Source organism: Strix aluco, chromosome 1 (assembly GCF_031877795.1).
Source record: "Strix aluco isolate bStrAlu1 chromosome 1, bStrAlu1.hap1, whole genome shotgun sequence".
NCBI classification, from domain to species: domain Eukaryota; kingdom Metazoa; phylum Chordata; class Aves; order Strigiformes; family Strigidae; genus Strix; species Strix aluco.
Window position 1 is genome coordinate 53,984,173 of NC_133931.1, and position 11,769 is coordinate 53,995,941.

The window sequence follows — 11,769 nt, forward strand, 5'->3', positions numbered from 1 at the left end:
CCCTCAGCCTCCTCTTCTCCAGACTAAACAACCCCAGTTCCCTCAGTCGCTCCTCGTACGACATGTGCTCCAGACCCTTCACCAGCTTCGTTGCCCTTCTCTGGGCACGCTCGAGTAATTCAATGTCCTTTTTGTAGTGAGGGGCCCAAAACTCAACACAGTAACCGAGGTGCGGCCTCACCAGTGCCGAGTACAGGGGCAAGATCACTTCCCTGTCCCTGCTGGCCACGCTATTTCTGATGCAAGCCAGGATGCCATTGGCCTTCTTGGCCACCTGGGCACACTGCTGGCTCATGTTCAGCCGGCTGTCAATCAACACCCCCAGGTCCCTCTCTGACTGGCAGCTCTCCAGCCACTCCTCCCCAAGCCTGTAGCGCTGCTGGGGGTTGTTGTGGCCCAAGTGCAGAACCCGGCATTTGGCCTTATTGAAACTCCTACAGTTGGCCTTAGCCCATCGCTCCAGCCTGTCCAGGTCTCTCTGCAGAGCCTCCCTACCCTCGAGCAGATCAACACTCCCACCCAACTTGGTGTCATCTGCAGACTTACTGAGGATGCACTCGATCCCCTTGTCTAGATCATCAATAAAGATGTTAAACAGGAGTGGCCCCAAAACCGAGCCCTGGGGGACACCACTCATAACTGGCCGCCAACTGGGATGACATACAAACTGGCATAAACCCTTTTTTTTAGGAAACTAGGCCAAATCTGCAGCCTCTGAACACAAGATATACAACTTGTTACGAACAATCTTCCAGACGCACCAGTTCCATCGGTTGTTGCGATATACTGCCTCCTGAGAATGCAAGACAGTGTAATTTTTACACTTTATTGGGTTGGTTACCTACCGGCTGCCCTGCACTGCCACGCTGTCCTGGATATTGAAAAGACAGCTGGGAATATGGTTTATTTTTCTCTCAGAAAACGGGACCAGCCGAGGTCTGTGACACTTTATGAGGCAACCGCAACCCTAAGGACACAGAGGTCCCTGGAGAGGCGCTTGGAGCGGCAGCGTCGCGGTGGGTGTGAGGTGACTGAAGGCGGGAAGGACGCGGCGCTGCCCCCAGGGCGGGGCGAGCGGGGCAGGGCAGGGCAGGGGGAGGTAAGACCCGCCCCGGCGGAACCGCGCCCGGCCGTGGGGCGGAGCGAGGGTGTAAGGCCCGGCCCCGCCCCGCTCGCCGCCGCCAGGCGGGCGAGCAGGAAACTCCCGCCGTTGCCTAATAAGGGCAGACGCGAAGGCTCCCTCCGCCCCCTGCCCGTGGAATGCGGTGACCGCACCGCGCTGCACCAACGCTTCGTTCCGCCGGGGGGGAGCGGGCAGAGGCCGAGCCCGGGGCCTTCACCTCATTCTCCCGGGGCGGGTAGAGACCCCCAAGAGGGAGCGCGCAGCACGCGGCCACCGCCGGACCCCTCCCTGGGCCGGTTTGTGGCGCCTTGCCGCCGAAGCCACGGGCCGTGTCGCCAGTCCTCCCCCTCCTCCCCGCGCGGATGGTCTCGCCCACGTCTTCCTGCCTCTGGGGCGGCGGCTGCTCGCTCTCCGGAAGTGCCACTGCTGCCGCCGCCGCTCCCCGCCGAGGACCCTCTCCCGCCGCCGCCAGGTGAGGCGGGGTCGCCGCCAGTACCGGGCGGGGAGCGCCAGCGGCCGCCCGCGGGGCCTGGAGCCGGGGGGAGGTGAGGGGCGCGGCGGGGCGGGGCCGCCTGAGCAGCCGGGTCGGGGGTCGCTTGCGGCGTCACCCGCCTTGGGGGCAGCCCCCCCTCCGGCCCTCGCCTCGGTGCCGCCGGGCCCGGCTGGAGCCGTGCGTGGGTCCCGCGGCTCTCCCTCAGCGCGGCCGGGGCTGGGAGGCGGCACCGGCCGGGTGGCCCGCGGCCTGCCCCGCGAGCCGGGCGGTGGGACGCTACCGCGGGTACAGGCAGCAGCTACCGAGGCCACAAGGACCCAGTCAGAAGGGATCGGCTGCCTGCCGGCCGCATCGTCCCTCTCCAGCCGTTTCCTCGCCATCGTTAGAGCCGGGAAAGGGCTAGCGTGAAAACTCCCGCGGTGGGAAGAGGCTGAGCTAGCAGGAGAGGTCCTGAGCCTGCCCTTCCCTGCTTACTTTTTGAAATAACTGGCGGCAGTAAAGCTGTTCGGGACAGGTCGCGGTGGCTTCCGCTCTAACTTTTAGACAGACGCTTTGTTGAGTCACAGACACTAGTTTTCGAGGCAAGTTTGACTCCTGTTCAAGGGTGTAGGAAAACTTAGCAATGAGGAGTGTATTAAGATAACTTTCAAGACTAGGTGAGCTGTCACAGGGCGGTGCTTTTTTCCCGAAGTGTAATCTGCCCTTTATTGAGCTTTACCACAGATCTGCTGGAGTGCCTTGTTTTACCTCTTCGTGCTACCATCCCGGCTGTGATGGATGCGTGATTGTACCTGATGCTGTAATTATGTGGACAGAATTTGGGATTTAGCTTTGAGGCTGACTTTTGAATTTGATAATTGAAAACAAGGCGACTATTGTATCTTTAGTTCACGTAGACACTCTCTTGGGTGTGGATTGTGGGGTTTTATTGTCTGGTGGTTTTGTGTTTGTGTGGGGGTTTTTTTTAATTTTGAGTGATAGACATTCACAATCCCTATAAAAACAATGTCGAAATATGAGGGTGTTTTCTAAAGCGCAACTTTTGGTTACTGCCTCTAAACAGATCCAGCTTGAACCACTGTTAGTGGGTTGTAAAGTTTCATATCTAATTGTCTGGCTCAAGCTCTTTAGTTGCTCAGTTTTGTCTCCTCCTAGAGTTTATCTTTTTCCCTGAGATAAGGACCATAAGATGACTTTCTGTGTTTCTGTGGTTTGATATCCATCGCTATTGCTTGACAAGGCAAACAAATGTATAAGCAGCACAGACTGGCACAGTGCTATTACTAACTTTCTAGTCCAGTGGGTGCAATTTATTAGTTTTTTTAGTATCTGAAACTCTTCCTAAATAAAGGTTGTGTTTTTGGAACTATCTCATGGTAAGTCTTAACAGGCAGGATCTTACATTAGAAGTTTCTTGGACAGTTTCCAAAACAAGGCCCAGACCATTCAGTGCATCATAGTATTAAACAATGGAGACTAAACCTGCCTGTCATGACTTGTACTATCTAATGTGAGGTATTTCCACTTTTTATCTACTGAAATTCTTCTATTTTCAGCCTATACTTACTCTATTTCAATTTAAAAAGCATGTTTGTTTTTTTTTAAATAAATGACCTGGTGGATTTATCAGATAAAATCCTATTTTCTTTAAAATTAGTGGGTCCAGTGCTTGACTCAAATGAGGCTAGTTCTGGATCGTTACGTTGCTCACTGTACACAGAGAGGTAACACTAAACACTTCTAACTTTTCCATCATAAATTGATCTCTTTGACTAACTGAATCAATGTCCTTGTTTTTCTGAACACATACCAATTTATCACCCTTGTTCTAATAGTGTTTCCCCGAGCTGAGTGCAGTGTTTGAGGCATAGCTGCACCAAACCTGTGCTGAAAGGCACTAGTCTTGTGAGATCTAATGTTTCTCTAGATGCAGGCTGACAGGTGGCTTGAAGTGGGAGTTGTACCTTCTGTATTCTGTACGGCTGCCTCCCAAGCCTAGTTGAGAGAAACTTAGAAAATAGTAACACAACCATCAGCAAATTTTTCATCTTCTATAGTACAATATTTTGATATGGCAATCTTCTGAACAGAATTTAAAAGAAAGAGGCTGTCTTCCCACCACTGGTAGCTACAGTTGGCAGTAGTCTGCTTTTGTTACCTCCTCTTGATTAGTATTGAATTGTACATAGTGGCTTGCTGGGAGCGCTGCCTTGCAGCATGAGCAAAGCAAACTTTTTAGTTTACTTTGAATAGGCCATAACCTGAAAACTATGAATTAGTTCAGAGAACGGTTATTAACAGGTATTGTTTGACTCTATTTTGGGTAGTGGAACTTTTAATCAATAACTCGGAGTTTAACAGTAACTCACGAGTGTTTTTACTGAGGTAAGAAAAACACTGAAGTTATGCACAACCCATGACTGCAGCTTGAAAGCAAGCTACCTTTATTGTCAGCTGTCTTCATACATATCTAGATGTCAGGAGTTCATATTTATTTGTTGAAGTGTTGTTGGAGGCCAGACATCTCAGATAGCTTGTGGTTAGTGAATGCAATGAAGAGAACTTCAGTGTTGTTGAATGATGCGCAGTTGCATTTCATAGGCTATTTTTAGTTCGGGACATAATGGTTTGTTTTACACGTCAGAAGAACGTTGTATATGCACGTAGGATTTAAAAGTGTGGAATTAGCAGGGGAAATCAGTAACGCTCTTTGTAGACAGACTGAGAAGGACGTAACCATGGAATATCCTTTTATGATCCAGATGCATGGTACAGCATGTCAGGTATCTGATACAAAGCAAGGTAAAATGTCCTTTTAATTAAAAAACCCTAGCTGATTTTTGTCTGAATATGGGATTGATTAACCGTGTAAGGGAGTTACTTTGCTTAAGTTTACTCATTTTTTTAAGGATGAATCCAAGTTAGTGACTTCAGTCTTGCTTTTCAGAAGTCTTAACAGAGAATATGGTAACTTTGAGCAAACTATCTGAGAAACACTTAGAACTGTGCTGTGACTGATTAGAATTGCATTTCTGACCAGGTAAATTTTTTTAAGTTATAAAGATAATACTTGGTGTACTTTCCAAAATATTGTGACTACCTCTTGTGACTGTAGATGAAGCTTAAATTTGTCTTCTTTCAGGACATGCTTGCTGCAGGTGCTTCCTGTAAAAATCAAAATCAAGGATGGAAGTAATCTGGTTTGCATAACATTTGGTTTGGGCATAATCAAGGATTCTAGCAGCATGCATTGCTTGCATTAGATAAAACTAAAGCACAGAGGTGTACGAGACTTTGAGAAACAACATTAAACAGGGTCTGCCTTCTTCTGATCCAATAACAATGTTGAGGTCTTTGTGCTTCAGTGAGTGACTCAGCTTTTTGTGTTCGTACTGTCAACCATAGTTGAACCCTAAATGTATCCTCCCAGCTAAATAGAAGCAGTCAACTCGAAAGCCTCACTTCTACCCTGATTATATTAGTGTTATAACTACTGTGTTTATTTCCTCATTTGACAGCTCAAGGGAAACAATGAAATTAGTATATTTGTGATACATGAAACTGTATAAAGATTCTGTGAGAATATATAAATGTTTTAAAAGGTTGATAATTTAAAAGAAACAATCTTCAGATTTTCAGAACTATTATGTCATTAATTTAAAGAAGAGTATGCTGACATTTGCATATGTATTGTGTAAGAGAATGGCAATGTCGTGCTTTTGAACCACTTCAGTGTCCTTTCTCTAACACGCAATCCTCCAGTTGACTTTGAAAGCACTTAAGTAGTTCTTTGGCAGATCTCTCTCCCAGACTCTGCACCATCTAATGATCTTTCACAAAAACTTCAGGCTCTCATCAGGGTCATTCTGTGTCCTGAGAACTACTGCTTTTCTAACAGCAGCTATTGTAATAAAATGCTATTTAAAGCCTAAAATACTCTTTTTTTTTTTTTTTTTTTTTTCCTTCCAAATGTTAGTTTAGCATTCTGCTTGATTTATTTAACCACTGCATACTATGCTAGGTTAGCAGCCCATATCCTTCTACATGGCAGGTCAACAGTGCCTTCTAAGCTGCGAAGTATGTAGTCATCTTAATTTGTGGAAGATGCGGGATTGAATCAGCAATACAAGCACTGTGTGAGTTTCATTTCAAGAGCTAGGATTTGTTTTTTAATGTAGCCTGCTCTTGGCCTACAGTGCCAGTCCCTGAATCCTGAAAGACGTTATGCTTAATAGCAAGTCCAAATGGAAGAAAATGGAGCAGGAGGTATTAAAATAAATGTGTACTTTGGGATATTTGCTTATAACATGGAATTTTATATTCCTTCATCCATCCCTCCCCCAAGGACTTGTAATCTGATTTAATAAAGCTAAATCTGGGATCTGTTTGTCTCCCTAGAACCACCAGCCAACATGTCTAGCAAAAGGGCAAAGACGAAGACCACCAAGAAGCGCCCTCAGCGTGCCACTTCCAATGTGTTTGCAATGTTTGATCAGTCACAGATTCAGGAATTCAAGGAGGCCTTCAACATGATTGACCAGAACAGGGATGGCTTCATTGACAAAGAGGACTTGCACGATATGCTCGCCTCCCTTGGTAATGTCACTTTTCTCTTTATGGTTGCCAAGCAAATTTGTGCTGTTAAAATAATTGAGTTTGCGATAGCTTATGAGAGGGGTCAGTTTGTATTACGCTATTCAGATGGCTTTTTCTTTTAGTTTGAAAGCTAAACCAAATACAAATCCCTTTATTTGTAGGGAAGAATCCAACAGATGAATACCTAGATGCCATGATGAATGAGGCTCCAGGCCCCATAAACTTCACTATGTTCCTCACAATGTTTGGTGAGAAGTTAAATGGCACCGATCCGGAAGATGTAATCAGGAATGCTTTTGCTTGCTTTGATGAAGAAGCAACAGGTATGGGGGTGAAATAACAGTGTACATGTATTACTTCTACTTACTTTTGTAACAACAAATACTTGTAGTCATAGAAGTGGTGAATAATTTTTTAACTTGGAAAATTCTGATTTCTGCAAACTAAAAATCATGCCTGTATTTTCATTGACTGAAATTACCTTTTCAAACACTATAAAACTTAAAATCCCAAACTAATGGTACTTCTGTTGTTCAAGAAAGGAGAAGGTGGGGGGGGGGGGGAAGGTTGACTGGGAATCAGGGTCTTAAATATTTCCTAACTTAAAATTCAGCTTCAGGACAACTTTTCTAAGGGGAATCCTGTCTTCAAAGTTGTTGTGCTTTTATGAAGCATTTGTTTTCTGTCAGCAACTTATATCCACCTTCCCTCTGTTAAGCTGCACTTACAGGAGAAAGTGAATACAAGAAAAACCTTGCGTAATTTGAGTGCTGATAGAAGGAACTACAAGTTACGTAATGCTGCTTGTTTAATAAACAATGCCAAAAATTTATTCTTTGCAACCAGTCTAGTATATCTGAGTTTTGTCACTGTTTTAAGATCAACTTAAAATCTTTGAAATATTTCAATGTTTCTTGCAGCTGTTGAACACAGGTAGTCAAGTTCCATCATTATTTTTTAGTAATTTTCATTAGGAATGTTCAAGACAAACAGATCCCCTTTGTGTAAAATATACAGTTGTTAGAAGTCTCTCAGTACTGCTGGGAGTATAGCCCTGATGTTGGGAAGAATTCTTGAAACAACACAGGCAAATCATAAAATGGCCTTTACTTGAAGTAGGGAGACCATGCAACTTAACTGAGAGGGTTGACTTTTGATGGAATGCTTGTAATTATTTGGCAATTATAGTAATAGGCTTTAATGGTCTTGTTTTCATTTGGTAACAAACACTGCAGGTCTCCTTAATTGAAACAAAGAATTCAAAGAAACGAATTATCATGCTGTATTAGCAGATAAATGGAAAAACTCCTTTTTCTTATGTCCTCTTACACTGTGTTCTAGGGTTCATCCAGGAAGACTACCTGCGAGAGCTGCTGACGACAATGGGGGACAGGTTCACAGATGAAGAGGTAGATGAGCTGTACAGGGAGGCACCCATCGACAAAAAGGGGAATTTCAACTACATTGAATTCACGCGCATCCTGAAACACGGAGCAAAAGACAAGGATGACTGAGCAAATCTCCTGATACCTGCAGATTATCTCTACTTTACACTTATGTTTATTTTTGAGGGTTTCTTCCTGATAGAACTTGTTGCATGCATTTAGCTTTACAGCTTTTGCCTTTCTCAATGTATTTATCTATTCCAGGCCGTTTAGGCACATTTGCACCTGTGTAATCAGACTGGAAGTGGGGAAAATATTGTGAGGAAAAGGATATGGGGACAAAGATCCCTGGACTTGATAGTCCAGGAAAAGAATCTCAATGTTTCTGGTTTAGCTGGATTTTTACATTTTTGTAATAAATGCCATTTTGAAATAAAGATTGCTATATAGATAAAATACCTCAAATTATTTTGTGGAGAATGACATTTCTATTATGCATTTACAAATGCAGGTGTGCTAATTGTATTTTACTTGCAGTTGCAAATCAAGCTGGAACACATTTTCATAATGTTTTGTTGGGTGTCACACAGTTCTGAAATTCTCCTAGTGGTATGTGCTGGTGTCTTTAAAAATGCAGCTGTACAAATCTCCTAACTCAGGTTTTTGAAGTGGGATCTGACTGGTGTACGTAGTTAGCCAAAGAATTGGTTAGGGAAGATTGTTAAAGTTGCCTGATGGCCTGCAGAGAATGTTATGATTCTTAAGCAGATAACATGCCCAGCTTTTATTTCCTTTCAGTATTGATAGGTTTTTAGCAATATTTTCATGTCAAAGTTTGCATTCCTGTTGGCTGGCAGTAAGTGGGAATTAGGCATATTTTTTTCCTTCTGCTGAAGGAAGCTTGTGCAAAAGAATCTTTAAGCTACACCGTCTGTTCTGGCACTAATTAACAGCAATACATGGCCAGAAAACCTACATAAAGCTTTTATTGTTCTGCAGCTTTTAATGTGCATGTGAGAATTTAAGCAAAGTAGTTCTGAGGAGTAACTTTATAAAACCCTATACCTGCTAAAGTCCCTCTCACTTTTTAAAGGATCATACCTCTTCCTCAGCTACATTACAGGCTTGGGGAGGTGTGGCTGGAGAGCTGTCTGGAAGAGAAGGATCTGGGGGTTCTAATTGACAAACAGCTGAACATGAGCCAGCAGTGTGCCCAGGTGGCCAAGAAAGCCAATGGCATCCTGGCTTGTATTAGAAATAGTGTGACCAGCAGAAGTGGGGAGGTGATAGTCCCCCTGTACTCGGCACTGGTGAAGCCACACCTGGAGTATTGTGTCCAGTTTTGGGCACCTCAATACAAGAGAGATATCGAGGTGCTGGAGCGAGTGCAGAGGAGGGCAACGAAGCTGGTGAAGGACCTGGAGAATAAATCCTATGAGGAGCGATTGAAGGAGCTGGGACTGTTTAGTTTGAGGAGGAAAGGACACTGTAGAGAGGTTGGTGCTGGTCTCTTCTCACAGGTGAGTAGTGACAGAACAAGGGGGAACGGCTTTAAACTACAACAGGGGAGGTTTAGACTGGACATTAGGAAAAAAATTTTCACAGAAAGAGTGGTCAGACAGTGGAATAGGCTGCCCAGGGAGGGGGTGGAGTCACCATCCCTGGATGTGTTTAAAGGTCGTTTAGATGAGATGTTGGGGGATATGGCGTAGGGGAGAACTTTGCAGAGTAGGGCTGATGGTTGGACTCTGTGATCCCAAGGGTCTTTTCCAACCTGAATGATTCTGTGATTGATAATATGGCTTTTAAGCAAGCAACAAATCATTCAAAAGCAGCTGTGCTGATGCTGCTGTCTCAAATACCAAGAAAAGAGGCAGGATCTTCTCTTAGTTCTTGATGCCCATGTCCTTTCATGCGTCTCATTCTCTTGGCCACTGCAAGCTGAAAACCATGAGGGGAGTTTATCATACCTACATATTTATCAAAGTGATGATTTCTCATCCAGAAACCATGCCCTGAGCTATTTCACATGACTTGAAAGACTCCAAGGAATAAGAATTCTACTTCAGCATCTACTGCGGCTTTGTCTCTTGCCCTGTGTGGTAGCATGAAGGCTTGGTTAGGGGGTGGGGACAGGGAACTGTATTAATGTAAAGATACCTACTCCAAGATGTTAATGAGAAAATTTCTGAGGATGTTCAAGCATAACTAATGCTGACCTTCCCAGTTCAGGTTTCCCTAATACCAGACCAGTTAACCTGCAAGTGGGCACAAACCCCTTAACCCCTGGATGGTTCTGAGACCTACACCCCCAGCCAAGAGACCATATAAGAGCATCAGATGCGTTTTGTAGCTATGCAGCGAAGAACGTCCGGACAGCTGAGGTTGCATGCTGAGGGCTGTAGGGATGTGTCATCAATAATCCACTTCCAAAAATAAAAATAACTTCGGTCACTGAAACAGCTTAAGATTCTGATGACTTAGATTTAGCATTTTGCAGTGAAAATCTTGGAACCTAATCTCTTCTCCCTTGGGGTTCATATATAATGGTCTCTAAGCTCCACACCAGACTAAGCTTATGATGAAAAACTATTTTCATAGGCTGATGCACACATTTAATAGTCTTACATCTACAGTGATATATAATGCCCTGTGAAGCACTATTGAAAAGCAGTGATTTATTTTACATGACCCATTTACCCTCTTCTAAGGCTGCATCTGCAAAGGTCAAATGGAAGCCAAAGAGGTATTGCAGCTGCATGAGAAACCTCCAAGATGACTATGTTTGTGTGAAGTGCTGCCAGTGTATGCTTGCATGCTGCTTTTTTTTTTCCCCTGCTCTGACTGTTGCTGAAGACACTGGTAATATGCAGCTTTTTAATCACTCAGGACACACTCACTTCTGCTCTTTATGCTGCATTTAAGCAAGTAAAACCATCTTTTATCACACAGTGATCAGATGACTGAAGCATTTCACAACATGAAGTCAGTTTAATATACTAGCTCAGCAACTAACTGATGTCACAGAGGTGGTGTTCATACGCTCTGAAGTATGGATCCGTTTCACCACTGACTTAAGAACTATCTTTAGATTGCTTGTTTCTAGGATCACTGTCACTACGTTGAGAAACAAAATGTAACACAGGGGCCCCATCCTGGCACAGGACAACAGTATGCCTTTGTGTCCTGCCCAATGCATTTGGTCCAAAAGCTGGAGAATACCTGAAATCTTGTCATCACTTTTCTCGTGACTGTGGCCTTTTCTGATCTGGAATGTTACTAACCTATTATTCAATATGTTCTGGGGAGTTTCAAATGGCAACAAATAGCTCTTTTACCATACTGAAGGCATTCAGACAATGTAAGTCCAAATAACGGGTGAGTAACAAAGTAGAGTCAGGAACATCTTAGGTATCAGCTGTTAATCTGCTATTGGTGTTGCCTATGTACCCATGCTCCTATTTTGGCTTGCTTACTCAATTTTTCAAACTCTACTGTCATTTTTAGATAACCTTCTCCTTTGGAAAAATTATTTAGGACAACAGTAACTCAAAAACACTATGACAGAAGCCAGGCACAATATAGAAGCAAAAAGAAATCAGTAAATGCAGCTTAAAAATAACTTATCGTGAAATGTTGAAAAGCAATACTGGGAAAAAAACAAATTCCACACATCTCATTTTTTGTTGTGCTCTGAGCAGCAACTCCATAGAGATCACCGTTTTCGCAAACTTTTGACATATTAGATAAAAAACTTTTCATCTTTTTAAAAGAAAACAAAAAAATGGCAGCACATGGCTGCTCTTCCTATTTCCCTCTGCAGCCCGTGGGCCTGCACACACACCGTTCCCTGCTCCCTGCGACCACTCGTGCTGGGTAGGAGCGAGCTCCATTGCTGCGGGCAGGCAAAGCAGGCAGGCTGCTGTGGTAGCACACTCTTTGGGAATCCCTGCACTAGACCTTGAAAAAAAATAACGTGTTTTGCAAATTTTCTTCTACAACAGAAGAAAATACTACCAAGGAGTGTGTTCAGACCAAATGTGTGATATTCCCTAGAGAACAGATCATATGTAATAGACATTGCATCACAGTGTTTAAGGCGTCATGCAGTTTGTATGAATGTAGTAAATCTATGGGAAGATGTTTACTTGTTTCTCAGAAGCATGTACTTA

General features: G+C 44.1%; 1 protein-coding gene across 2 annotated transcripts; it reads left to right on the forward strand.

Annotated features, from left to right (window-relative positions):
* Positions 1–1,435: 1,435 nt before the first annotated feature.
* On the forward strand, positions 1,436–8,062 carry LOC141922268 (myosin regulatory light chain 2, smooth muscle minor isoform). 2 transcript variants are annotated; one of them, XM_074821412.1, is made up of 4 exons: positions 1,436–1,595; positions 6,015–6,212; positions 6,374–6,535; positions 7,554–8,062. In XM_074821412.1, the coding sequence occupies exons 2-4, from the start codon at positions 6,029–6,031 to the stop codon at positions 7,724–7,726; spliced, it is 519 nt and encodes a 172-aa protein (XP_074677513.1). In that variant the 5' UTR covers positions 1,436–1,595; positions 6,015–6,028; the 3' UTR covers positions 7,727–8,062. The 2 variants fall into 2 exon arrangements, with proteins under 2 accessions (XP_074677513.1, XP_074677511.1); XM_074821410.1 differs by lacking the exon at positions 1,436–1,595 and adding an exon at positions 4,259–4,418.
* Positions 8,063–11,769: the final 3,707 nt, after the last annotated feature.